The sequence below is a fragment of the Tachyglossus aculeatus genome, chromosome 14 (assembly GCF_015852505.1).
Source record: "Tachyglossus aculeatus isolate mTacAcu1 chromosome 14, mTacAcu1.pri, whole genome shotgun sequence".
NCBI lineage: Eukaryota > Metazoa > Chordata > Mammalia > Monotremata > Tachyglossidae > Tachyglossus > Tachyglossus aculeatus.
The window spans coordinates 47448754-47476009 of record NC_052079.1 but is presented as its reverse complement, the minus strand read 5'-3'; the positions used below and the strand labels follow the sequence as shown (position 1 = coordinate 47476009).

At 47.5% G+C, this 27256-nt stretch overlaps 2 protein-coding genes across 2 annotated transcripts in view; both read right to left on the bottom strand.

The window, feature by feature from the left end:
* Positions 1–266, bottom strand: part of MCM5 (minichromosome maintenance complex component 5) — a 35576-nt gene extending 35310 nt beyond the window's left edge. Inside the window, exon 1 of the mRNA XM_038756549.1 lies at positions 219–266. The gene's annotated coding sequence lies outside the window, so the exon portion shown is untranslated. The remainder of the gene's footprint in view (positions 1–218) is intronic.
* A 4916-nt stretch (positions 267–5182) lies between these two features.
* Positions 5183–24647, bottom strand: HMOX1 (heme oxygenase 1). The gene is made up of 5 exons (XM_038756376.1): positions 24583–24647; positions 20655–20772; positions 14940–15431; positions 12508–12607; positions 5183–5859 (listed from the first exon to the last, which is right to left on the bottom strand). The coding sequence occupies exons 1-5, from the start codon at positions 24606–24608 to the stop codon at positions 5726–5728; spliced, it is 870 nt and encodes a 289-aa protein (XP_038612304.1). The 5' UTR covers positions 24609–24647; the 3' UTR covers positions 5183–5725.
* Positions 24648–27256: the final 2609 nt, after the last annotated feature.

Sequence of the window (27256 nt, the reverse complement as noted above, 5' to 3'; positions counted from 1 at the left end):
CCAGCGCTTAGTACAGTGCTTTGCACATAGTAAGCGCTTAACAAATGCCATCATTATTATTATTATTATTATTTAAAAAGGGATGAAGACTGTGAGCCCCACGTGGGGCAACCTGATTCCCTTGTATCCCCCCCAGCGCTTAGAACAGTGCTTGGCACATAGTAAGCGCTTAACAAATATTATTATTATTATTATTATTATTATTTGGAAAAACTCACCTCTCCCCTCCAAGCACAGATCCCGTTGTTGCCGGGTTTGGCGGGAAAAAAAGACCCGGCGCGTTCGGCCGCGGAGGCGACCTGCGATCTCATTGGCTCTCCAGAACTCGGAGGGCGCTGATTGGTCGAACGGAGCCCGGGGGCTCCGGGCCGGGTTCAGGCGTGAAGAGGATTGGCTGGTGGGGGTAGGTGACGTCACTGACACGCCCCCACCCCGGCCCCCATTTTGTGCGTCCCTGAAATTTGGCGCGAAAACGCTGAGGAGAAGGGAGAGGGAGAGGAGCCCGGCTGCTCCAAAGATGGCGGATGGGGCCTCATAGGCCACACCCACAGAGCTATAACTCTATTTATTAATAATAATAATAAAAATAATGATGGCATTCAGTAAGCTCTAACTATGTGCAAATCACTGTTCTAAGCGCTGGGGGGATACTGGGTGATCAGGTTGTCCCACATGGGACACAGTCAATCCCCATTTTACAGATGAGGTCACTGAGGCCCAGAGAAGTTAAACGACTTGCCCAAAGTCACACATTTTATTCATATTCATGCCTGCTTTTCTTGTTAGCAGTGTACATAGAGATCTATAATTCTATTCTTTATATTCTTAATATAAATATTAAATTAATAATAATAATGGCATTTGTTAAGCGCTTACTATGTGCAAGGCACTGTTCTAAGCGCTGGGGGGATACAAGGTGATCAGGTTGTTCCACAGGGCGGCTCACAGTCTTCATCCCCATTTTACAGATGAGGGAACTGAGGCACAGAGAAGTTAAGTGACTTGCCCAAAGTCACACAGCTTATTGATATTCATGCCTGCTTTTCTTGTTCTCGGCAGTGTAGAGATCTATAGTTCTATTCTTTATATTTTAATATAAATATTAAATTTATAATAGTAATAATAATGGCATTTGTTAAAAACTTACTATGTGCCAAGCACTGTTCTAAGCGTTGGGGGGATACAACAATAATAATGATGATGGCATTTATAAAGCACTTACTATGTGCAAAGCACTGTTCTAAGCGCTAGAGAAGCAGCTTGGCTCAGTGGAAAGAGCCTGGGCTTTGGAGTCAGAGGTCATTCATTCATTCATTCAATCGTATTTATTGAGCACTTACTGTGTGCAGAGCACTGTACTAAGCGCTTGGGAAGTACAAGTTGGCACAGGCCATGGGTTCAAATCCCAACTCCGCCACTTGTCAGCTGTGTGACTTTGGGCAAGTCACTTCACTTCTCTAGGCCTCAGTGACCTCATCTGTAAAATGGGGATGAAGACTGTGAGCCCCCCGTGGGGCAACCTGATCACCTTATATCCTCCCCAGAGCTTAGAACGGCGCTTTGTACATAGTATGCGTTTAATAAAAAAATGTCATTATTATTATCAAGCGCTTAGTACAGTGCTCTGCACACAGTAAGCGCTCAATAAATACGATTGAATGAATGAATGAATGAGATTGTCCCACGTGGGGCTCACAGTCTTTATCCCCATTTTAATATAATAATAATGATGATGATGGCATTTGTTAAGCGTTTACTACGAGCCAAGCACTGTTCTAAGCGCTGGGGGATACAAGGTGATCAGCTTATCCCACATGAGGCTCACAGTCTTCATCCCCATTTTAATAATAATAATAATGATGGCATTTGTTAAGCGCTTACTATGCGCCAAGCACTGTTCTAAGCGTTGGGGGGATGCAATAATAATAATAATGATGGCATTTATAAAGCGCTTACTATGTGCAAAGCACTGTTCAAAGCGCTGGAGGTGATAAGGTTGTCCCACGTGGGTCTCAGTCTTCATCCCCATTTTAATAATAATAATGATGGCATTTGTTAAGCGCTTACTATGTGCCAAGCACTGTTCTAAGCGCAGGGGGATACAAGGTAATCAGGTTGTCCCAGGTGGGGCTCACAGTCTTCATCCCCATTTTAATAATAATAATAATGATGGCATTTGTTAAGTGCTTACCGTGTGCAAAGCACTGTTCTAAGCGCTGGGGAGGTTACAAGGTGATCAGGTTGTCCTACGGGGGGCTCACAGTCTTAATCCCCATTTTACAGATGAGGTCACGGAGGCCCAGAGAAGTGAAGTGTCTTGCCCAAAGTCACATAGCTGACAAGTGGCGGAGCGGGGATTAGAACCCATGACCTCTGACTCCCAAGCCCGGGCTCTTTCCACTGAGCCACGCTGTGTAATATATAATCAATTATAATAATAAAATAAATATTCATTTAAGAAGCAGCGTGGCTCACTGGAAAGAGCCCGGGCTTGGGAGTCGGAGGTCTTGGGTTCTAATCCCAGCCCCACCGCTTGTCAGTTGTGTAATTTTGGCCAAGTCACTTCATTTCTCTGAAAGAGCCCGGGCTTTGGAGGCAGAGGTCATGGGTTCGAATCCCCGCTCTGCCACTTGTCAGCTGTATGACTTTGGGCAAATCACTTAACTTCTCTGTGCCTTAGTTCCCTCAGCTGTAAAATGGGGATGAAGACTTTGAGCCCCACGTGGGACAACCTGATCACCTTGTAACCTCCCCAGCACTTAGAACAGTGCTTTGCACATAATAAGTGCTTAATAAATGCCATTATTATTATTATCATTCTCTGGGCCTCAGTTACCTCAACTGTAAAAGGGGGATGAAGACTGTGAGCCCCACGTGGGACACCCTGATCGCCTTATAGCCCCCCAGTGCTTAGAACAGTGCTTTGCACATAGTAAGCGCTTAACAAATACCATCGTCATCACCATATTTATGTCTATTAACTTGTTTTGAGGTCTGTCTCCCCACTTTTAGACTGTGAGCCCGGTGTGGGCAGGGATTGTCTCGACTGCTGAATTGTACTTCCCAGGCGCTTAGTACAGTGCTCTGCACACAGCTAGCGCTCAATAAATACCATTGAATGAATGGGCCTGTTTACTTGTCCCGAGGTCTGTCCCCCCAGCCCCTTCTAGACTGGGGATTGTCTCTCTTTGTTGCTGAATTGTACTTTCCAAGTGCTTAGTACAGTGCTCTGCACACAGTAAGCGCTCAATATTAAATACGATTGAATGAATAAATGTTTTGTTTTGTTGTCCGTCTCCCCCTTCTAGACAGTGAGCCCATTGTTGGGTAGGGACCGTCTCTATATGTTGCCGACTTAGCATAATTACTAATGCTACTGCTCTTACTCAGCATAATTGCCTCACTCTTTGGAATATATTTTATAATATTAAAATGAGGGTGGAGCTTTTGCACGGTCAAATCAAAATGAAGTCCGGGGGGAGAAAAAAAAGATGATGGAAAAAGAGGGTACGTGTGTGAAAGAGGAAGTCTCAAGTGTCTGCCTTTTATTTCCATTTAATCCCAAGTGCTACGTACAGTGGTTCCTCAATCATCATCATCATCATCAATCGTATTTATTGAGCGCTTACTATGTGCAGAGCACTGTACTAAGTGCTTGGGAAGTACAAATTGGTAACATATAGAGACAGTCCCTACCCAACAGTGGGCTCACAGTCTAAAAGTCTCAATGAATCCACTCCCCTCTCTCATCCTTCTGCTACTCCCGCTCTGGCTTACATTGCTTATGATTATGCATGCTCTGCACACAGTAAGCGCTCAATAAATACGATTGATTGATTATGTGCTACAAAAAACCAATCTTTTATTTCTTCCTGAAAAATTGGAGCGGGGGCAATTACGTGAGTAAATATGGTTTTGCTACTTCAGTACTACTTAAAGCCCTCGTTGATATAATGGATAAGAACCCGATTAATCATAACAACATCTTGAGAGCCCAAAGCATTGTTGCCTTCTTTGGGCTGTGGCTCCTTCTGCGTGTGTGGGGAAACAGCAGAAATAGTAATGATCTTTATTATCTTTTTAGACTGTGAGCCCACTGTTGGGTAGGGACTGTCTCTATATGTTGGCAACTTGTACTTCACAATCAATCAATCGTATTTATTGAGCGCTTACTGTGCGCTGAGCACTGTACTAAGCACTTGGGAAGTACAAGTTGGCAACATATAGAGACAGTCCCTACCCAACAGTGGGCTCACAGTCTAAAAGGACTCACAAGCGCTTAGTACAGTGCTCTGCACACAGTAAGTGCTCAATAAATACGATTGATTGATTGATTATTGAAGGACTGAAGCCCTCTTCTGAACCCTGGGGTAATTCAAGGATATTGATTTAAACCCGGTCGCTGGGCCCGAGGAGCTCATCATTGGAATTGGGCTGGGGACGGGGGCAGGGGGAGGACAGACTAAGGAATAATAAGAGAAATTCAGCCAAAACAACAAACAGTAGTGGTAGATTATTACGGGAATGCATGTTTATTGTCATACTTTACTCTCCCAAGCCCCTAGTACAGGGATCTGCACACAGTAAGTGCTCAGGAAATATGATTGACCGACTCAAAAGGTTTTTAGCTCTTGGGCTCTCCGAGCCCCATGTGGGACAAGGACTCTGTTCAACCTGGTTATCTTCATCTACCCCAATACTTGGCACAAAATAAGTAAACAAGTACTATTATTAGTAGTCTTTTTTATTAAGCACTTACCGTGTGCTGTACTAATAATTATTATTAATGATAACCTAGAGGGCAAAAGGCCTTAAGGATGCTTCAGGGGGTGCCAATATTTTAGACCTGCTAAATCCCAGGTCAAAATGACTGGAACATCAGATCTGGCGGAAATATTTTTGCTGGCCTCCCTCTGGTTTTCGTGGTGCTTTTTCCTAGTTGGCTCAGTCCAGCCTGCTCAATCACAGTAGATAGAATCCCCTCCACCTTCCCTGAACCTCACAGTCGGACTCTGTGGGAAACGTCAACAACGCTTGAAGTATCCACTCATTTAAGGAATTTGGAACCAGTCTGCTTCCCAAAGAAGGAACAGCACTGATGGAGAAGGAATCGTTCTTGGTCTTGGGTCGGGGGCGGGGGAGAAGGTAAAGAAAAAAAACTGGAGCCTGAGGAAAAAGACTCATCTGTTAAACAATGGAATTTATTAATACATATAAATTACACAGGGAAAAGGAGACAGGGACATATCAAAACAGGTGTGGTTAAAAAACAAACAAACAAAATCCCTCTCTCCCAAAGAGACCAGTGAATAGCACAGAGCCTTGGTGGAAAACAGTCTTTAACATTTTAAGGTGAAACCGAAAAGGCAAACGGTGAGGAGGAGAGGGGTTAGATCAGCCTGTGGCCCAAAATGTGGCGGCAGACCCGGAGAAGTTGCTACATTGGCACTGACGTTTCAGGCTCTTTGCAGGAACGGAGAGAAGCAGTGCCAGAACTGGGCGTCTGGCATCGAGACTTTTACGTCCCGCTTCATAAAGTTCAGGGCAGAGGAGCCTCCTTGGCCGGAAGACGGAGTGGTTCTTTTAGAAATCAAAATCATTCCAGATGTCCCAGATACGCTGCCGGGGGAACGGGCAAGATTGGGAGGGAGCGTCCAGAGCGGAAACGGGGTCTCCAATGGGGATAGTCTGTCGGCGATGGAGAGAAGCCGGGGATCACCCCTCTTCACATGGCGTAAAAGCCCACGGCGACTGTGGCCACCAGGAAGCTGAAGGTCAGGATCCATCGCAGGAAGGGCACGGGGGAGAGGACGTGAGGCTGCTTCTGGGATTCCTCATTCCCTTTCCCGGAGGCCGAACCTAAAGAAACCACAACACAAACCGTGTCAAGGTAAGAGCGGCAGCACTGTGTCGTATTTATCGAGCGCTTACTGTGTGCAGAGCACCGTACTAAGCACTTGGGAGAGCACAATATAACAGTAAACAGACGCATTCATTCATTTTCATTCATTCAATCGTATTTATTGAGCACTTACTGTGTGCAGAGCACTGTACCATGCGCTTGGGAAGTACAAGTTTGCAACATATAGAGACAGTCCCTATTCCCTGCTCACAATGAGCTGACAGTCTAGAAGGGGAGATGGGCATTAATAGCAATAAATAAAATGACATATGAACATAAATGTTGTGGGGCTGGGGCAGGGGGGGATGAATAAAGGGAGTAAGGGTGATGTGGAAGGGAGTGGGAAAGAGGAAAGGGGGGCTTAAGTTAAGGAAGGTCTCTTGGAGGAGATGGGCCTTCAATAAGGCCTTGAAGGGCGGGGGGAGAATAATTTTCTGTTGACTATGAGGAGGGAGCGCATCCATTCAATTGTATTTTTTTGAGTATTTGAGTATTTTTTTTTAAATACGATTGATTGATTGAGTGCTTACTGTGTGCAGAGAACTGTACTAAGTGCTTGGGAAGTACAAGTTGGCAACATATAGAGACAGGCCCTACCCAACAGCGGGCTCACAGTCTAAAAGGAGGAGGCAGACAACAAAACAAAACATGCAGACAGGTGTCAATCAATCAATCGTATTTATTGAGCGCTTACTGTGTGCACAGCACTGCACTAAGCGCTTGGGAAGTACAAGTTGGCAACATATAGAGACGGTCCCTACCCAACAGTGGGCTCACCGTCTAAAAGGGGGAGACGGAGAACAAAACCAAACATACTAACAAAATAAAATAAATAGAATAGATATGTACAAGTAAAATTAATAGAGTAATAAATATACATATATACAGGTGCTGTGGGGAAGGGAAGGAGGTAAGATGCCGGGGACGGAGAGGGGGACAGGAAGGAAGGGGCTCAGTCTGGGAAGGCCTCCTGGAGGAGGTGAGCTCTCAGTAGGGCCTTGAAGGGAGGAAGAGAGCTAGCTTGGCGGATGGGCAGAGGGAGGGCATTGTCAAGTCATCAGAATAAATAGAATTAAAGCTGAATGCACATCATTAACAAAATAAATAGAATAGTAAATATGGACAAGTAAAATAGGGTAGTAAATCTGTACAAACATATATACAGGAGCTGTGGGGAGGGGAAGGAGGTAGGGCGGGGGGATGGGGAGGAGGAGAGGAAAAAGGGGGCTCAGTGTGGGAAGGCCTCTTGGAGGAGGTGAGCTCTCAGTAGGGCTTTGAAGGGGGGAAGAGAGCTAGCTCGGTAGATGTGTGGAGGGAGGGCATTCCGGGCCAAAAGCAGGATGTGGGTGAGAGGTCGGTGGTGAGATAGACGAGATTGTGAGGTACAGTGAGTAGGCAGGCGTTAGAGGAGCCAAGTGTGTGGGCTGGGTTTTAATAGGAGGGTAACGAGGTGGCACAGGCGGGGGCAAGGTGATTCAGCAGGGACTTCTCTGGCAGGCATTTGCCCAGAAGCAAATCGCTTCTGATGACTACTAGGCCTCCTCCGGCTCCGATCACGAGAACTAGCTCACCTCCTCTCCCCCCAACCCGAGAACCATCTCCCGCCCCACACCATCACAGATTTCTCCATAACGAATCTTGTCTACCGACTCCATTGTACAGCGTAGAGGAGCAAAGCGGAGAGAAGGAGGACCTGGGTTCATTCACTCATTCATTCAATCGTATTTATTGAGCGCTTACTGGGTGCACAGCACTGTACTAAGCGCTTGGGAAGTACAAGTTGGCAACATATAGAGACGGACCCTACCCAACAGTGGGCTCACAGTCTAGAAGGGGGAGATGGAGAACAAAACATATTAACAAAATAAAATGAATATGTACAAATAAAATAGAGTAATAAATACGTACAAACATATATACAGGTATATATGTTCTAATCCTGGCTCTGCCATACGTTTGCTGTGAGACTGGGCGAATCACGTCCCTTCCCGCCGCCTCGGTTCTCCCTCCTACTTGGGCTGTGAACCCCATGTGGGACAGAAACTGGGCCCAAACGAATTCACTTGTATCTACCCCAGGGCTTAGAACAGAGTTTGACACATAGTAAGGCTTAAATACCATAAAAAAAGCACTTCGTGTGGGTCGGCTGAAAAGAGAAGCATGGTAAAGTCCATGGACATTAAGCCTGCCTACTTGTACTTCCCAAGCGCTTAGTACAGTGCTCTGCACACAGTAAGCGCTCAATAAATACGATTGATTGATTGATTGATTGATTGATTGTCGGCCCTGGATTCAGGCCCATGTTTACCCAAGTGCTTGGTACCCTAATGATAGTTGCGGTATTTGTTAAGGGCTTGCTCTGTGCCAAACACCATTCCAAGGACTGAGATTGACGCAATCAAAGTGATTCGGATACAGTCCTCCGTCTGTAATGTCTGTCCTCATTTTAGAGATGAGGCCCAAAGAAGTTGTAACTTGCCTAAGATCACAAAGCAGAAAAACGGCGGGACTAGGTCTCCCGACTCCCGGCCGATCATATTTATTGAGCGCTTACTGCGGGCAGGACTCTGTACTGAGCACTTGGAGAGTGCAACGTAAAAGAGTTGGTAGGCAAGTTCCCTTTCCACAGCAGGCTTACTGTCTGGCGGGGGGAGGGTAAATGAATGTAGAAATAAATCTACATGTGCGTAAGACCTGAGGATAGGAATAAAACACATCAGCACTAGGGATGGCAGTCCTGTGATTTTCCCACGAGTTTATGCTGCCTCATCACAGGATAGCAATCTAGAACTGCCTTCTTCAGCCTAGGCCATTCTCCCACTCCAGTATTTTAGTTCCTTTGGAAACTTGGCCCTTCGTCAAAATGGGCCACCATCTGTTTCCTCTATTTATGTGCTGCATAGCCAGTTTCGTCTCTTGGACCAAGCCCACGGGCGTTAAAAGTGCAGCAGGGGCAAGAAATATGGCCTAGTGGATAAAACGCAGCTTAGGCATCAGAAGGACCTGAATTTTAATCCAAACTCCGCCGCTTGTCTGCTGTAGGACCCTGGGCAAGTCACTTTGCTTCTCTGTGCCTCAGTTACTTCATCTGTAAAATGGGGATTAAGACAGTTCCCCATACGGGACGTGGACTGTGTCCACCCCTGATTAACTTGTATCTATGATGATTATGGTATTTGTTAGGCACTTGCTTTGTGCAAAGCACTGTTCTAAGCGCTGGAGGGGGGGGATACAAGGTGATCAGGTTGTCCCACATGGGGCTCACAGTCTTCATCCCATTTTACAGATGAGGTAACTGAGGCACAGCAAGTTAAGTGGCTTGCCCAAGGTCCCACAGCTGACACTAATAATAATAATGATAGTATTTGTTAAGCGCTTACTTTGTGCAAAGCACTGTTCTAAGCCCTGGGGGTGGGGGATACAAGGTGATCAGGTTGTCCCATGTGGGGCTCACAGTCTTCATCCCATTTTACAGATGAGGTAACTGAGGCGCAGACAAGTTAAGTGGCTTGCCCAAGGTCCCACAGCTGACACTAATAATAATGATAGTATTTGTTAAGCGCTTACTTTGTGCAAAGCACTGTTCTAAGCGCTGGGCTAGATACAAGGTGATCAGATTGTCCCACAGGGGCTCCCAGTCTTCATCCCCATTTGACAGATGAGGTCACTGAGGCACAGAGAAGTGACTTGCCCAAAGTCACACAGCCAATAAGTGGCGGAGTCAGGATTTGAACCCATGACCTCTGACTCCAAAGCCCAGGCTCTTTTCACTGAGCCACACTGCTTCTCCACTATGAGGGGCAGCACGGCGTAGTGGATAGAGCCTGGGCGTCAGAAGGTCACGGGTCTGCCACTTGGCCCTGGGCAGGTCACTTTCACTTTTCAGCACCTCAGTTACCTCCTCTGTAAAATGGGGATTAAGTGTGTGAGTCCCATGTGGGACAGAGACTGTGTCCAACCGGATTTGCTTGTATCCGCCTCAGCGCTTGGAACATAGTAAGTGCTTAACAAATACCGTAATAATAATAATTATTATTATCCCAGTGCTTAGAGAAGCAGCGTGGCTCAGTGGAAAGAGCCTGGGCTTTGGAGTCAGAGGTCATGGGTTCAAATCCCCGTTCTGCCACTTGTCAGCTGTGTGACTTTGGGCAAGTCACTTAACTTCTCTGAGCCTCAGTTACCTCATCTGTAAAATGGGGATTAAGACTGTGAGCCCCCCGTGGGACAACCTGATCACCTTGTAACCTCCTCAGTGCTCAGAACAGTGCTTGGCACATAGTAAGTGCTTAAATACCAACATTGTTATTATTATTAGAACAGTGCCCGGTCCATAGTAAATGCGTAGATCATTATGGGAACATGTCTGCTAGTCTTGCTGTGTTGTACTTTCCCAACAGTTTAGTAGTGTTCTGCACATAGTAAGCACCCAATAAATACCAGATTGATGAACAAATACCTTTTTTTTTAAAAGAGAGAGAGACAGGCAGGCCAATGACAGGGGATGTACAGCACTACTAGCGCCTCAACAGAAGAGGGACAATGGCCACAAATTCTGCAGACTTCAAAAGGAGCAGAATTGTCAAGGCCTATTTGGCTCTCCACTGATGAGCAGGGGGTTGGGGTGGAAGGAGCCCAATGTGCTGGGAGATCTATGAGCAAAGGAGAACTGTGAAATGAACCCGAAAGCAGAGGGTGGCAAAGACGGTTGTGTCAGCCTTTGCACACAAGCACCCTGGAAGGGGAATCCAGTGTCCCCCGAGATACGGGGGGGAGTCACAGGTCAGAGATTTCGCTGGGCAGACACGTTTGGCGTTTCTGGAAACAGGAAGTCTAGTGCAGGTTTCAGCTGGAGACAGAGAGAGAGAGAGAGAGAGAGAGAGAGAGAGAGAGAGAGAGGGAGGGAGAAACAAAGACAGAGACAAAGAGTCAGAGAGAGACACACAGAGAGAACACCACGGAAGTTTTGCCAACTCTGTGCCTCAGTTTCCTCATCCATAAAATGGGGATTAAATACCTTTTCTAGTGCAGGTTTCAGCTGGAGACAGAGAGAGAGACACACACACACACACACACACACAAAGAGAGACAAAGAAACAAAGACAGAGGCAGAGAAACAGAGGCAGAGAAACAGAGAGAAACAAAGAGACAGAGAAACAGAGACAGAGAGAAACAAAAAGAAACAGAAACAGAGAGACAGAGAGAAACAAAGAGACAGAGAGAAACAAAGAGACAGAGGCAGAGAAACAGAGGCAGAGAAACAGAGAGTAACAAAGAGACAGAGAAACAGAGACAGAGAGAAACAAAGAGAAACAAAGAGAAACAGGAGAAACAGAGAGAAACAGAGAGACAGAGAGAAACAGAGAGACAGAGACAGAGAGAAACAGAGAGACAGAGGCAGAGAAACAGGCAGAGAAACAGAGAGAAACAAAGACAGAGAAACAGACAGAGAGAAACAAGGAGAAAGAGAGAAACAAAGAGAAACAGAGAAACAAAGAGACAAACAGAGAGAAACAAAGAGACAGAGAGAAACAGAGACAGAGAGAAACAGAGACAGAGAGAAACAGAGACAGAAAAAAAGAGACAGAGAAACAGAGACAGAGAGAAACAAAGAGAAACAGAGAGACAGAGAGAAACAAAGAGACAGAGAGAACAAAGAGACAGAGAGAACAAAGGGAGAGAAACAGTGAAACAGAGAGAAACAAAGAGACAGAGGGAAACAGAGAGAAACAGACAGAGAGAAACAAAGAGACAGAAGCAGAGAAACAGAGGCAGAGAAAGAGAGACAGAGAGAAACAGAGAGACAGAGAGAAACAGAGAGACAGAGGGAAACAAAGAGACAGAGAGAAACAAAGAGACAGAGAGAAACAGAGAGAAACAAACAGACAGAGAGAAACAGAGACAGAGAGAAACAGAGACAGAGAGAAACAGAGAGAGACAGAGAGAAAGAGAGAACACCAGGTGAGTTTTGCCAACTCTGTGCCTCAGTTTTCTCATCCATAAAATGGGGACTAAATACCTTTTCTTCCCTCTCCCTTATTCCGTGAGTCACATGTGGGATAGAGACTGCATCTGACCTGGATATCTTGTAACTACCCCCATGCTTAGTACTGGATTTGGCACATAATAAGTACTTACAAATAGCACAATTATTGTTGTCACTCTACCTTGCTTCCCCCGCACTGGGGTCAATTTTGAAACAGTTGTGTCCGAGAAGGAAGCAGCATGGCAGAGACGGGGTTAAAGCTTAAGACTTTTTCCCCCTTCAGCCAACAACCTCAACGGAAACATCAGGAAAATGCTCATCGCTTCAAGAAAGCAAAACAGTGTGGCCTAGTGGAAAGAGCGCAGGCTTGAGAATCAGAGAACTTGGGTTCTAATCCTGGTTCCTCTGCTTGTCGGCTGTGTGACCTTAGGCAAGTCACTTCACTTCTCTGGGCCTCGGTCACCTCACCTAGAAAATGGGGATTAAAACTGGGAGCCCCATGCGGGGCATAGATTGTGCCCAACCTGATTAGCTTGTACCTACCCCAGTATTTAATACAGTGCCTGGCACATTTCCACGCGCTTAAAAAATTCCTTTTTTTAAAAAAAAAAAAGCATCTCACCTTGCACCTTGTCGTTGCTTCTCTTGCGCAGCTCTGCTTTCTGCTGCTTGGTGTCATTTTCAGCACTCTGGGACTCCAATTCTTGCAGCTCTTCGAACACCTGTGAATGAAAGACAAAACACTTGTCTCTAGCTGGAGGGGTTTCTAGACATCCAGAGCCGGAATTCCACATTTTAAAGGGCTTTGGGAAAAAAAAAAATGATGGTATTTGTTAAGCGCTTACTATGTGCACTGCACTGTTCTAAGCGCTGGGGAGGTTACAAGGTGATCGGGTTGTCCCACGGGGGGCTCACAGTTTTAATCCCCCTTTTACAGATGAGGTAACTGAGGCAAAGAGAAGTTAAGTGGCTTGCCCAAAGTCACGTAGCTGACAGTTGGCGGAGCTGGGATTTGAACCCATGACCTCTGACTCCAAAACCCGGGCTCTTTCCACTGAGCCATGAAGCAGACCACCCCAGCCTGCTTTTTTGAGCTCCTCCATCCCACATCCACATAAGGGCAATGCTTAGCACTCTTCTGCTCCCCCTTCGATTCCTTCCCAGGGAAGGACAATCTGCAATGAATGGGTGGAGTTTAGAGGGAATTAATAATAATAATGTTGGTATTTGTTAAGCGCTTACTATGTGCAAAGCACCGTTCTAAACACTGGGGTAGATACAAGGTAATCAGGTTGTCCCACGAGGGGCTCACAGTCTTCATCCCCATTTTACAGATGAGGGAACTGAGGCCCAGAGAAGTGAAGTGACTTGCCCAAAGTCACACAGCTGACAAGCGGCAGAGCCGGGATTTGAACCCGTGGCCTCTGACTCCAAAGCCCGGGCTCTTTCCACTGAACCACGCTGCTTCCCCAATTAGAAGGGAAAGGGACAGTGTTGTCTCATCAGACCTTTAGACTGCAAGCTCGTTTTGGGCCTGGATTGTGTCTGCTTATTTTTGTGTTGTCCTCTCCCAAGCGCTTAGTACAGTGCTCTGCACACAGTAAGTGCTCAATAAATACAATTGATTGATTGATAAATGAGTGAGTGAATGCTTGGCACATAGTAAGCGCTTAACAAATATCTTGTTAAGATATTTAACAAATATCAAATATCTTGACCTTTTAGACTGTGAGCCCACTGTTGGTTAGGGACTGTCTCTATATGTTGCCAATTTGTACTTCCCAAGCACTTAGCACAGTGCTCTGCACACAGTAAGCGCTCAATAAATATGATTGATGATGATATCTAAATTATTATTATTAATACCCCCCGCTTCAGTTTCCTTATAGGTAAAATGGAGATAAAATACGCGTTCTCTGTCTTACCCTATGAAACCATATGGGACAGGGACTGCGTCTGACCTGATGATCTTTTACCTACCCTCTAATCCCGGCTCCCCCACGTGTCTGCTGTGTGACCTTGGGCAAGTCACTTAACTTCTCTGAGCCTCAGTTACCTCACCTGCAAAATGGGGATTAAGACTGAGAGCCCCATGTGGGACAATGTGATCACCTTGTATCCCCCCCCAGCGCTTAGAACAGTGCTTTGCACATAGTAAGCGCTTAAAAATGCCATCATTATTATTAGTAGTACAGTGCTTGGCACACAGTAAGTACTGAAGAAATACCATATATAAAAATATATTATTAATAATAACGAAGCAGGCTGCAGGCAAGAACTCAGTGGCAGCTCCCTAGCTGCTGTGCCCTACTTAATGGATGTTTCCAGGCAGTCCGGATGTCGACAGGGCAGTCTCAATTAGGCAGTTACTAATATACAATTTGATAATGAGCAATCTATAGTAATGCTCATCATGAGACCGAGTGAGTCAGCCCAGTTCCCCGACCGGAACTAAATACACCCTGTAAGCTCGTTGTGGGCAGCGAATCAATCAATCGTATTTATTGAGCGCTTACTGTGTGCACAGCACTGTACTAAGCGCTTGGGAAGTCCAAGTTGGCAACATATAGAGGCAGTCCCTACCCAACAGTGGGCTCACAGTCTGAAAGGGGGAGACAGAGAACACCAAACGTACTAACAAAATAAAATAAATAGAATAGATATGTACAAGTAAAATAAATAGAGTAATAAATATGTACAAACTTATATACATATCAGAGGGCATGGCCAATCACCAGTCATATTTATCAAGCACTTACTGAGTGCAGAGCACTGTACTAAGCGCTTGGAGAGTACAAGGGAGGGTTGGAGACCCTCATCTGCGTTCAGAGGGCATGGCCAATCACCAGTCATATTTATCAAGCACTTACTGAGTGCAGAGCACTGTACTAAGCGCTTGGAGAGTACAAGGGAGGGTTGGAGACCCTCATCTGCGTTCAGAGGGCACGGCCAATCACCCGCTGTATTTATCGAGCGCTTACTGTGTGCAGAGCACCGTATTAAGCTCTTCCCACCGACAAAAGAGGAAAACCGAAGATGGATCCCCGGACTCACTCGGATGTTGAAGAGGAAGGAGGCCCGGGCCTCCTCGAGGACCTTCATCTTGGTTTCGGGGCTCATCTCGATGGAGTTCATGCGAGAACGGTAGAGCTGCTTGAACTTGGTGGCGTTGGCGATGGCGGGGAAGCTGAAGAAGGCCAGGCCCTCCCCGCTGCCGGGCAGGTGCAGGGCCTTCTGCGCGATCTTCTTCAGGATCTGGCCCCCAGAGAGGTCTCCCAAGTAGCGCGTGTAGGCGTGGGCCACCAGGAGCTCGGGCTCCTCGCGGCCCAGCTGCCGCAGCCTGGCCACGTACTTGCGGGTGGCCTCGGGGAAGGGGATCTCCTCCCTCCAGCTGGGGCCGTACCAGTATTCCATGTCCTCCCGGAGGGCCGGCTGGCGGGACAGTTCTTCCGGGAAGTAGACGGGAGCGTGAGCCGGGTGGGCCTTGTGGCGCTCCAGCTCCTCTTCCAGAGCCCCGTAGATGTGATACAGAGACGACATCACCAGCTGAAACACACAGGGGCGGGTTGGACACCCTCGTCCGCACTCAGAGGGCATGGCCAATCACCAGTCATATTTATCAAGCACTTACTGAGTGCAGAGCACTGTACTAAGCTCTTAGAGAGTACCAGGGCGGGTTGGAGACCCTCGTCCGTGCTCAGAGGGCACAGCCAATCATCGGTTGTATTTATCGAGCGCTAACTGTGTGCTGAGCACTGTACTAAGCGCTTGGAGAGTACAAGGGTGGGTTGGAGACCCTCGTCCGTGCTCAGAGGGCACAGCCAATCATTGGTTGTATTTATCGAGCGCTTACTGTGTTCAGAGCACTGTACTAAGCGCTTGGAGAGGACAAGGGCGGGTTGGAGACTCTCATCCACGCTCAGAGGGCATGGCCAATCACCAGTCATATTTATCAAGCACTTACTGAGTGCAGAGCACTGTACTAAGCGCTTGGAGAGGACAAGGGCGGGTTGGAGACTCTCATCCACGTTCAGAGGGCACGGCCAATCACTAGTTGTATTTATCGAGCGCGTACTGTGTGCAGAGCACTGTACTAAGCGCTTGGAGAGTACAAGGGCAGGTTGGAGACTCTCATCCACGCTCAGAGGGCACGGCCAATCACCAGTCATATTTATCAAGCACTTACTGAGTGCACAGCACTGTACTAAGCGCTTGGAGAGTACAGGGGCGGGTTGGAGACCCTCATCTGCGTTCAGAGGGCACGGCCAACCCCCGGTTGTATTTATCGAGCGCTTACTGTGTGCAGAGCACTGTACTAAGTGCTTGGAGAGTACAAGGGCGGGTTGGAGACCCTCATCTGCGTTCAGAGGGCACGGCCAACCACCAGTTGTATTTATCGAGCACTTACTGTGTGCAGAGCACTGTACTAAGCTCTTAGAGAGAACAAGGATGGGTTGAAGACCCTCATCCGTGCTCAGAGGGCACGGCCAATCACCAGTCATATTTATCGAGAGCTTATTGTGTGCAAAGCACTGTACTAAGCGCTTGGAGAGGACAAGGGAGGGTTGGAGACCCTCGTCTGGGTTCAGAGGGCACGGCCAACCACCAGTTGTATTTATCGAGCGCTTACTGTGTGTAGAGCACTGTACTCAGCTCTTAGACAGAACAAGGGCGGGTTGGAGACCCTCGTCCGCACTCAGAGGGCACGGCCGACCACCAGTCGTATTTATTGAGCGCTTACTGTGTGCAGAGCACTGTACTAAGCACTTGGAGAGTATGCCTCAGTTATCTGTCAAATGGGGATGAAGACTGTGAGCCCCACGTGGGGCAACCTGATGACCTTGTATCTACCCCAGCGCTTCGAATAGTGCTTGGCACATAGAAAGCGCTTAACAAATACCACCATTATTATTATTTTTATTATTTGCCCAAGGTCACACAGCAGACAAGTGGCCGAGCCAGGATTCCCCTCCCCCTCGTCCCCCTCTCCATCCCCCACATCTTACCTCCTTCCCTTCCCCACAGCACCTGTATATATGTTTGTACATATTTATTACTCTATTTATTTATCTTACTTGTACATATCTATTCTATTTATTTTATTTTGTTAGTATGTTTGGTTTTGTTCTCTGTCTCCCCCTTCTAGACTGTGAGCCCGCTGTTGGGTAGGGACTGTCTCTATATGTTGCCAACTTGTACTTCCCAAGTGCTTAGTCCAGTGCTCTGCACACAGTAAGCGCTCAATAAATACGACTGATTGATTGATTGATTAGAGCCCAGGTCCTCTGGTTCCCAGGCCCGGGCTCTAACCACCAGGCCATGCTGCTCACCTTTCCACAATGAGCTTATGGTCTAGAGGGACCGCCCATCCATCTTCTAGACTGTGAGCCCGCTGTTGGGTAGGGACCGTCTCTATATGTTGCCAACTTGGACTTCCCAAGCGCTTAGTACAGTGCCCTGCACACAGTAAGCGCTCAATAAATACGATTGAATGAATCCCTCCCCGTTTGCCCCTGCTGCTAGGCGGATGAGTTCTCATTTATCCAGAGGCTGGGTTGCCAACCTGTACTTCCCAAGCGCTTAGTCCAGTGCTCTGCACACAGTAAGCGCTCAATAAATACGATTGGATGAATGAATGAATCCTTCCCCGTTTGCTCCTGCTGCTGGGCGGATGAGTTCTCATTTATCCAGAGGATGGGGAATCCAGTTGGGGGATTCTTTGGGGGCCATAATCTGTGCCGGGGACCTGGAGGATGGGCGGGAAACAGTGGCAAAGCTTGGCCTGGGAGAAATGGCTGACGGAAGGCTTTTGGATTATCCGTGGATTTTGATTATCCACAAGCCATCTCACTGCGTTCATCGACCGAACCGGAGCCGGTTTTGTTTTGTTGTCCGTCTCCCGCTTCTAGCCCGTGAGCCTGTTGTTGGGTCGGGACCGTCTCTCTACGTTACCGACTTGTCCTTCCCAAGTGCTTAGTACAGTGCCCTGCACTCAGTAAGTGCTCACTAAATATGACTGAATGAATGAATGAATGGCATAGTGGGTAGAGCACAGGTCATGGGTTCTGATCCCGGCTCTGCTGTCTGCTGTGTGGCCTTGGGCAAGTCGCTTCACTTCTCTGGGCCTCAGTTACCTCGTCTGGAAAATGGGGATTGAGACTGTTAGCCCCACGTGGGACAGGGACTGTGTCCAACGTGATTTGTTTTTATCCACCCCAGGGCTTAGTACAACGCCTAAGAGAAGCAGCGTGGCTCAGTGGCTTTGGAGTCAGAGGTCATGGGTTCAAATCCCGGCTCCGCCAATTGTCAGCTGGGTGACTTTGGGCAAGTCACTTCGCTGTACTTCAGTTACCTCATCTGTAAAATGGAGATTAAGACCGCGAGCCCCATGTGGGACAACCTGATTACCTTGTAACCTCCCCAGTGCTCAGAACAGTGCTTTGCACATAGTAAGCGCTTCATAAATGCCATCAAAAACAAAAACGCCGGGCACATAGAATTTAAATGCCACAATTATTATTATTATTATTAACCCAAGAGCATCCCCCCTCTGCCGCCCCACCACATCTTCAATAACGTTTTCTCCTCCTCTACACGAGGCTAGCCGATTTTTTTATTATTCTCTAGCTATGGAAAGGAATGTGAGCATGGATAACTGAAATCTACAGAGAATCCCCCCATACTTTACTTTCGATGCAAACTTTAGCGCTCACCCTCACTGGAACAGAGTTATTCAACTGGCACGGGGGCTTAGCAAATAATTGCGGGAAGATCAAGTTTACTCAGTGCTGCTAATTAGTAACAAAACCGACCCACTCAACCTCCTCTCATCTTCTGGAGAAAACCTAAAATGTCCATTAGACAGAAGTGAAAGTCAGGCATAAGATGGATGGAAGTTATCTTATATTCAAAGATTCTGTGGGCTCAGTGGAAAGAGCCCGGGCTTTGGAATCAGAGGTCGCGGGTTCAAATCCCCGCTCCGCCACTTGTCAGCTGGGTGACTTTGGGCAAGTCACTTCACTTCTCTGGGCCTCAGTTCCCTCATCTGTAAAATGGGGATTAAGACTGTGAGCCCCCTGTGGGACAACCTGATCACCTGGTAATCTCCCCAGTGCTTAGAACAGTGCTTTGCACATAGTAAGCGCTTAATAAATGCCATTATTATTATTATTGTTATTATTATTATTGGAATCAGAGGTCACGGGTTCAAATCCCGGCTCCGCCACTTGTCAGCTGGGTGACTTCGGGCAAGTCACTTCACTTCTCTGGGCCTCAGTTCCCTCATCTGCAAAATGGGGGTGAAGACTGTGAGCCCCCTGTGGGACAGCCTGATCACCTTGTAACCTCCCCAGTGCTTAGAACAGTGCTTTGCACATAGTAAGCGCTTAATAAATGCTATTATTATTATTACTAGGGCTTAAAAAAATAAGAAAAATGAGAGGCAGTGTTGCCTAATGGAAAGAACACCGGCCTGGGAAGTCAGAAAACCTGGGTTCTAGTCCCGGCTCTGCTGCGCGAATCTGGGCAAGCCACTCCCCTTCTCTGGGCCTCAGTTTCCTCATCTGCAAAAATGGGGATTCGATACCATTTCTCTCATGATCTTGTCTATCCCAGCACTTAGTACAGTGCTGGGCACATAGCAATAATGATGATGGCATTTATTAAGCGCTTACTATGTGCAAAGCACTGTTCTAAGCGCTGGGGAGGTTACATGGTGATCAGGTTGTCCCACGGGGGGCTCACAGTCAATCCCCATTTTACAGATGAGGGAACTGAGGCCCAGAGAAGTGAAGTGACTTGCCCAAAGTCACCCAGCTGACATTTGGCGGAGCCGGGATTTGAACCCATGACCTCTGACTCCAAAGCCCGGGCTCCTTCCACTGAGCCACGCTGCTTCTGGTTAGGAGGCACTTCACCACCACAATTATTATCTGTTCTGAAGTCATTAGCTGTAAGTCAGAGTTCCATCTTCCATAATAATAATAACGGCATTTATTAAGCGCTTACTATGTGCAAAGCACTGTTCTAAGCGCTGGGGAGGTTACAAGGTGATCAGGTTGTCCCACGGGGGGCTCACAGTCAATCCCCATTTTACAGATGAGGGAACTGAGGCATAGAGAAGTGAAGTGACTTGCCCAAAGTCACACAGCAGACAAGTGGTGAAGCCGGGATCAGAACCCACAACCTCTGACTCCCAAGCCGGTGCTCTTTCCACTGAGCCATGCTGCTAAGCATTTGGGAGAGTACAATATAATCAATCAATCAATCAATCAATCGTATTTATTGAGCGCTTACTGTGTGCAGAGCACTGTACTAAGCGCTTGGGAAGTCCAAGTTGGCAACATATAGAGACAGTCCCTACCCAACAGTGGGCTCACAGTCTAAAAGGGGGAAGACAGAGAACAAAACCAAACATATTAAGTTATTAAGTCATATTAGCTGTAAGTCAAGAGTGTCATCTTCCGTAAGAGCGTTTCATCAAGATCCCCCCAGGCTGGAGGTGGATGGGACTAATCAATCAATCAATCAATCGTATTTATTGAGCGCTTACTGTGTGCAGAGCACTGTACTGAGCGCTTGGGAAGTACAAGTTGGCAACATATAGAGACGGTCGCTACCCAACAGCGGGCTCACAGTCTAAAAGTCTATCGGTTCTGAATCCCAACCAATATCAATCAAGTGTATTTATCGAGGGCTTACTATGTGCTGAACGCTGGGCTAAGCACTTGGGAGAGTATCGAGACGTTCCCTAACCCTAATCCAAGGTACCTTAAAGCCGCTTCGAGACACCTGTCCCTTCTGAAAGTTCTTCAGGAATTCCACATTTTCCGCCTGGGCGTGGACTTCCTTCGTGGCCTCCTTCAGGGCCTCTGACAAGTCTTGAGAGCTGTTGGGAGAGAAAAATAAATTTAAAACAGGAACAACGACAAAAAAAATAACTGTTTTCTTAGCCCGTGGATTTCCAAAGCGCTTCCACAGGAAATCAGCTGATTTTACCCTCTCTTCCCAGAGGCTAGAAGGGGAAGGGATTGGTTTTCTAACAGCTGGAGAAACTGAGGCACGGGAGAGGAAAGGGCACTTCCACAGGAAATCAGCTGATTTTACCCTTTGTCTTCCCAGAGGCTAGAAGAGAAAGGGATTGGTTTTCTAACAGCTGGAGAAACTGAGGCACGGGAGAGGAAAGGACACTTCCACAGGAAATCAGCTGATTTTATCCTCTCTTCCCAGAGAGTATTACTATTATTCTATTTATTTATTTATTTCTCTATTTATTATTACTCTATTTATTTATTATTACTCTACTTATTTATTACTCTATTTATTATTACTCTATATTTATTTATTATTACTCTATTTATTTATTATTACTCTATTTATTATTAATCTATTTATTTATTACTCTGTTTATTTATTATTACTCTATTTATTTATTATTACTCTATTTATTTATCTTAATTGTACATATCTATTCTATTTACTTTATTTTGTTAGTATGTTTGGTTTTGTTCTCTGTCTCCCCCTTTTAGACTGTGAGCCCTCTGTTGGGTAGGGACTGTATATGTTGCCAACTTGTACTTCCCAAGCGCTTACTACAGTGCTCTGCACACAGTAAACGCTCAATAAATACGATTGATTGATTGATTGATTGATTGAGAGTAGAAGGGGAAGGGATTGGTTTTCTAACTGCTGGAGAAACTGAGGTACGGGAGAGGAAAGGGCACTTCCACAGGAAATCAGCTGATTTTACCGTCTCTTCCCAGAGGGTAGAAGGGGAAGGGATTGGTTTTCTAACAGCTGGAGAAACTGAGGCACGGGAGAGGAAAGGGCACTTCCACAGGAAATCAGCTGATTTTACCCTCTCTTCCCAGAGGCTAGAAGGGGAAGGGATTGGTTTTCTAACAGCTGGAGAAACTGAGGCACGGGAAAGGAAAGGGCACTTCCACAGGAAGTCAGCTGATTTTAACCTCTCTTCCCAGAGGGTAGAAGGGGAAGGGATTGGTTTCCTAACAGCTGGAGAAACTGAGGCACGGGAGAGGAAAGGGCATGATCCGGTGGCAGAGCTAAGAGGAGAGCCAGGCTTCCCAGTTGTTCCCAGTTCTCCTGCCTTCCTCAGGGCTCTGACTCCAAACCTTTCCCAACTTATTCTTGGATTTTGAGGCTCGGGAGACCCAGGGATTGGGTCTAACTCTCCCAATCGATCAGTGGTACTTACTGAGCGCTCACTCTTCACTAGCCGCTTGGGAGAGTACACAACAGTCACGTACTAAGCCCTGGGGAAATTAATCAATCAACCCCCGGCATTTATTGAGCACTCCTTCCGTACCAGTAGCTTAGGAGAGTATACTACAGTAATTTTCCCAGTGCTTAGTACATTGATCAATCAATCCACGGTATTTAATAATAATAATAATATTTGTTAAACACTTACTATGCGCAAAGCACTGTTCTAAGCGCTGGGGGGATACAAGGTGATCAGGTTGTCCCACGTGGGGCTCACAGTCTTCATCCCCATTTTACAGACGAGGTTCAGAGAAGTGAAGTGACTTGCTCAAGGTCACAGAGCAGACGTGTGGTGGAGCCGGAATTCGAACCCATGACCTCTGACTCCAAAGCCCGGGCTCTTATTTATTGAGGCCCTGCTTTGCACAGAGCATCCTAAGTGCCTGAAAGAGTAAAACAGAGCCTCGCGCATCTACCCCAGCGCTCAGTACAGTGCCTAGCACGTACTAAGTGCTTAACAAATGCCACAATTATTATTTTAAACCACTTTCCCAGCGCTCTGCTCTTCTATCGAGACTGGGAGTCCAACCCGATTTACTTAGACAAAAAGCAGCAGGAATCAGTGGAAAGAGCCCAGGCTTGGGAGTCAGAGGTCATGGGTTCGAATCCCTGTCAGCTGGGCGACTTCGGGCGAGTCGCTTCACCTCTCTGGGCCTCGGTTCCCTCATCTGGAAAATGGGGATGAAGACTGTGAGCCCCACGTGGGACAAGCTGATTACCTTGTATCTACCCCAGCGCTTAGAACAGTGCTTGGCACATAGTAAGCGCTTAACAAATACCAACATCATTATTATTATTATTATACGCCCCAGTGTTTAGTACAGTGCCAACACATAATAAATCCTTAACAAATACCACCCCAATTTCTGTTCTTCTGTTGAGATCGCGAGCCCCATGAGGGACAGGGACTGTGCCCAACCCGATTTGCTTGTAACATCATCATCAATCGTATTTATTGAGCGCTTACTACGTGCAGAGCACTGTACTAAGCGCTTGGGAAGTACAAATTGGCAACATACAGAGACAGTCCCTACCCAACAGTGGGCTCACAGTCTAAAAGAGTATCCCTCCCACTGCTTAGTACAGTGCCTAGCACGTAGTAAGCGCTTACCAAATACCACCCCAATTATTAGCACTTTTCCCCTTGCTCTGCTCATATAGAGAAGCAGCGTGGCTCGGTGGAAAGAGCCCGGGCTTTGGAGTCGGAGGTCGTGGGTTCAAATCCCGGCTCCACCAATTGTCAGGTGAGTGACTTTGGGCAAGTCACTTCTCTGTGCCTCAGTTCCCTCATCTGTAAAATGGGGATTAAGATTGTGATCACCTTGTAACCTCCCCAGCACTTAGAACAGTGCTTTGCACATACTAAGCGCTTAATAAATGCCATTATTATTATTATTATACAGAGACTGCGAGCCCCACAGGGGACAGGAACTCTATCCAACCCGCTTTGCTCGTCTCCACCCCAGTGCTTACTACAGTGCCAAGCAAATAGTAAGCACTTAAGCAGCGTGGCTCAGTGGAAAGAGCCAGGGCTTGGGCGTCAGAGGTCATGGGTTCGAATCCCGGCTCCGCCACTTGCCAGCTGGGTGACTTTGGGCAAGCCACTTCACTTCTCTGGGCCTCAGTTCCCTCATCTGTAAAATGGGGATGAAGACTGTGAGCCCCCCGTGGGACAACCTGATCACCTTGTAACCTCCCTAGCGCTTAGAACAGTGCTTTGCATATAGTGAGTGCTTAATAAATGCCATTATTGTTATTATTATTACTATTTTCTGGGCCTCAGTTCCCTCATTTGTAAAACGGGGATTAATAATAATAAGTCGTCTCCACCCCAGCACTCAACACAGTGCCTAGCACATAGTAAGCGCTTAATAAATGTCATTATTGTTACTATTATTACTATTCTCTGGGCCTCAGTTCCCTCATTTGTAAAATGGGGATTAATAATAATAATGTCGTCTCCACCCCAGCGCTCAACACAGTGCCTAGCTCATAGTAGGCACTTAACAAGTACCACCCCAATTATTAGCTCCTTTCCCAGTGCTCCGCTCTTATACCGAGACTGCGAGCCCCACAGGGGACAGGGCCTCTATCCAACCCGCTCTGGTCGTCTCCACCCCAGCGCTCAGTACAGTGCCTAGCACATAGTAAGCGCTTAGCAACCCCCCCCCCCCCCTTCTTGTGGTGGCTCCTCCGGACGACTACTGTCCGGATGACACTCCGGACACTGTTGGGTAGGGACCGTCTCTATAGGTTGCCAACTTGGACTTCCCAAGCGCTTAGTACAGTGCTCTGCACACAGTAAGCGCTCAATAAGTACGATTGATGGATCGATTGGCTACTCAAGGGCCGGAAGGCCAACCCCGAGAGAGGCTGGCAAGGGAAAGGGGGCAAAGGAGGGGAGCCCGGACTTTACCTCTGCGGGTTCCGGGGGGCGTCCATCGCAGCGGGCTCCGCGGGCAGGGGCGTCCAGCACGTAGGCGAGCGGCTCAAGGACTGGCCGAGTCCCTCCCGCAGGCCTCTTTATAGAGCGCGCCTGGGTCACGCGGGCGGGGGGCGGTCCCACCCCTCCCCGGCCCGACTACTCATTGGACGCCTACGGGGTGCGCGGCCCTGTGCTAAGCGCTCGGGAGAGGACGGCTGCCACCCCCCGGGGGCCGAGGGGGCGGGGCAGTCCGGCATTCACTCATTTATTCCGTTCCATCGTATTTACTGAGCGCCTACTGGGTGCAGAGCACTGGGCTAAGCGCTTACCACTGTACTAAGCGCTTTCCATTCCATCCTATTTATTGAGCGCCTCCTTGGGTGCGGAGCATTCACTCATTCATTCCATTCCATCCTATTTACTGAGCGCTTAGTCGGCGCAGAGCACTGGACTAAGCGCTTTCCATTCCATCCTATTTACTGAGCGCCTCCTTGGGTGCGGAGCATTCACTCATTCATGCCATCGTATTTACTGAGCGCTTACTCGGTGCAGACCACTGGACTAAGCGCTTTCCATTCCATCCTATTTATTGAGCGCCTACTTGGGTGTGGAGCATTCACTCATTCATTCCATTCCATCGTATTTGCTGAGCGCCTACTGGGTGTAGAGCACTGGGCTAAGCGCTTACCACTGTACTAAGCGCTTTCTATTCCATCGTATTTATTGAGCGCCTTTTTGGGTACAGAGCATTCACTCATTCATCCCATTCCATCGTACTTATTGAGCGCCTCCTTGGGTGCGGAGCATTCACTCATTCATTCCATTCCATCCTATTTACTGAGCGCTTACTCGGTGCAGAGCACTGGACTAAGCGCTTTCCATTCCATCCTATTTACTGAGCGCCTACTTGGTTGCGGAGCATTCACTCATTCATTCCATTCCATCCTATTTACTGAGCGTCTACTGGGTGCAGAGCACTGGGCTAAGCGCTTACCACTGTACTAAGCGCTTTCCATTCCATCCTATTTATTGAGCGCCTCCTTGGGTGCGGAGCATTCACTCATTCATCCCATTCCATCGTATTTCCTGAGCGCTTACTCGGCGCAGCGCACTGGACTAAGCGCTTTCCATTCCATTCTATTTATTGAACGCCTCCTTGGGTGCAGAGCATTCACTCATTTATTCCAATCGTATTTCCTGAGCGCTTACTCGGTGCAGAGCACTGGACTAAGCGCTTTCCATGCCATCCTACTTATTGAGCGCCTACTTGGGTGCGGAGCATTCACTCATTTATTCCATTCCATCGTATTTACTGAGCGCCTACTGGGTGCAGAGCACTGGGCTAAGCGCTTACCACTGTACTAAGCGCTTTCCATTCCATCCTATTTATTGAGCGCCTACTTGGGTGCGGAGCATTCACTCATTTATTCCAATCGTATTTACTGAGCACTCACATTTATTCCATTCCATCCTATTTATTGAGCGCCTACTTGGGTGCGGAGCATTCACTCATTTATTCCATTCCATCGTATTTATTGAGCGCCTACTGGGTGCAGAGCACTGGACTAAGCGCTTTCCATTCCATCCTATTTATTGAGCGCCTCCTTGGGTGCGGAGCATTCACTCATTTATTCCCATCGTATTTCCTGAGCGCTTACTGGATGCAGAGCACTGTACTAAGCGCTTTCCATTCCACCCTATTTATTGAGCGCCTACTTGGGTGCGGAGCATTCACTCATTTATTCCATTCCATCGTATTTATTGAGCGCCTATTTGGGTGCGGAGCATTCATTCATTTATTTCATTCCATCGTATTTACTGAGCGCCTACTGGGTGCAGAGCACTGGGCTAAGCGCTTACCACTGTACTAAGCGCTTTCCGTTCCATCCTATTTATTGAGCGCCTGCTTGGGTGCGGAGCATTCACTCATTCATTCCATTCCATCGCATTTACTGAGCGCCTACTGGGTGCAGAGCACTGGGCTAAGCGCTTGCCACTGTACTAAGCGCTTTCCGTGCTTTCCTATTTATTGAGCGCCTACTTGGGTGCGGAGCATTCACTCATTTATTCCATTCCGTCGTATTTACTGAGCTCTCACTGGGTGCGGAGCACTGGGCTAAGCGCTTACCACTGGACTAAGCGCTTTCCATGCCATCCTATTTATTGAGCGCCTACTTGGGTGCGGAGCATTCACTCATTCATTCCATTCCATCGTATTTACTGAGCGCCTACTGGGTGCAGAGCACTGGACTAAGCGCTTACCACTGTACTAAGCGCTTTCCATTCCATCGTATTTATTGAGCGCCCACTTGGGTGCGGAGCATTCACTCATTCATTCCATTCCATCGTATTTACTGAGCGCCTACTGGGGGCAGAGCACTGGGCTAAGCGCTTACCACTGTACTAAGCGCTTTCCATTCCATCCTATTTATTGAGCGCCTCCTTGGGTGCGGAGCATTCACTCATTTATTCCAATCGTATTTACTGAGCGCCTACTGGGTGCAGAGCACTGGACTAAGCGCTTTCCGTTCCATCGTTTTTATTGAGCGCCCACTTGGGTGCGGAGCATTCACTCATTCATTCCATTCCATCGTATTTATTGAGCGCCTACTTAGGTGCAGAGCATTCACTCATTTATTCATTCCATCCTATTTATTGAGCGCCT

What these genes read in the sequence shown, in the direction of transcription:
- HMOX1 (XM_038756376.1), bottom strand. Translation starts at nt 24,608, where the DNA reads ATGGACGCCCCCCGGAACCCGCAGAG. An exon ending in GCCCCCCGGAACCCGCAGAG is followed by an intron (nt 20,773 to 24,582) that starts GTAAAGTCCGGG and finishes CTCTCCCAACAG; the next exon opens with CTCTCAAGACTTGTCAGAGG. An exon ending in TGTCTCGAAGCGGCTTTAAG is followed by an intron (nt 15,432 to 20,654) that starts GTACCTTGGATT and finishes TGTGTGTTTCAG; the next exon opens with CTGGTGATGTCGTCTCTGTA.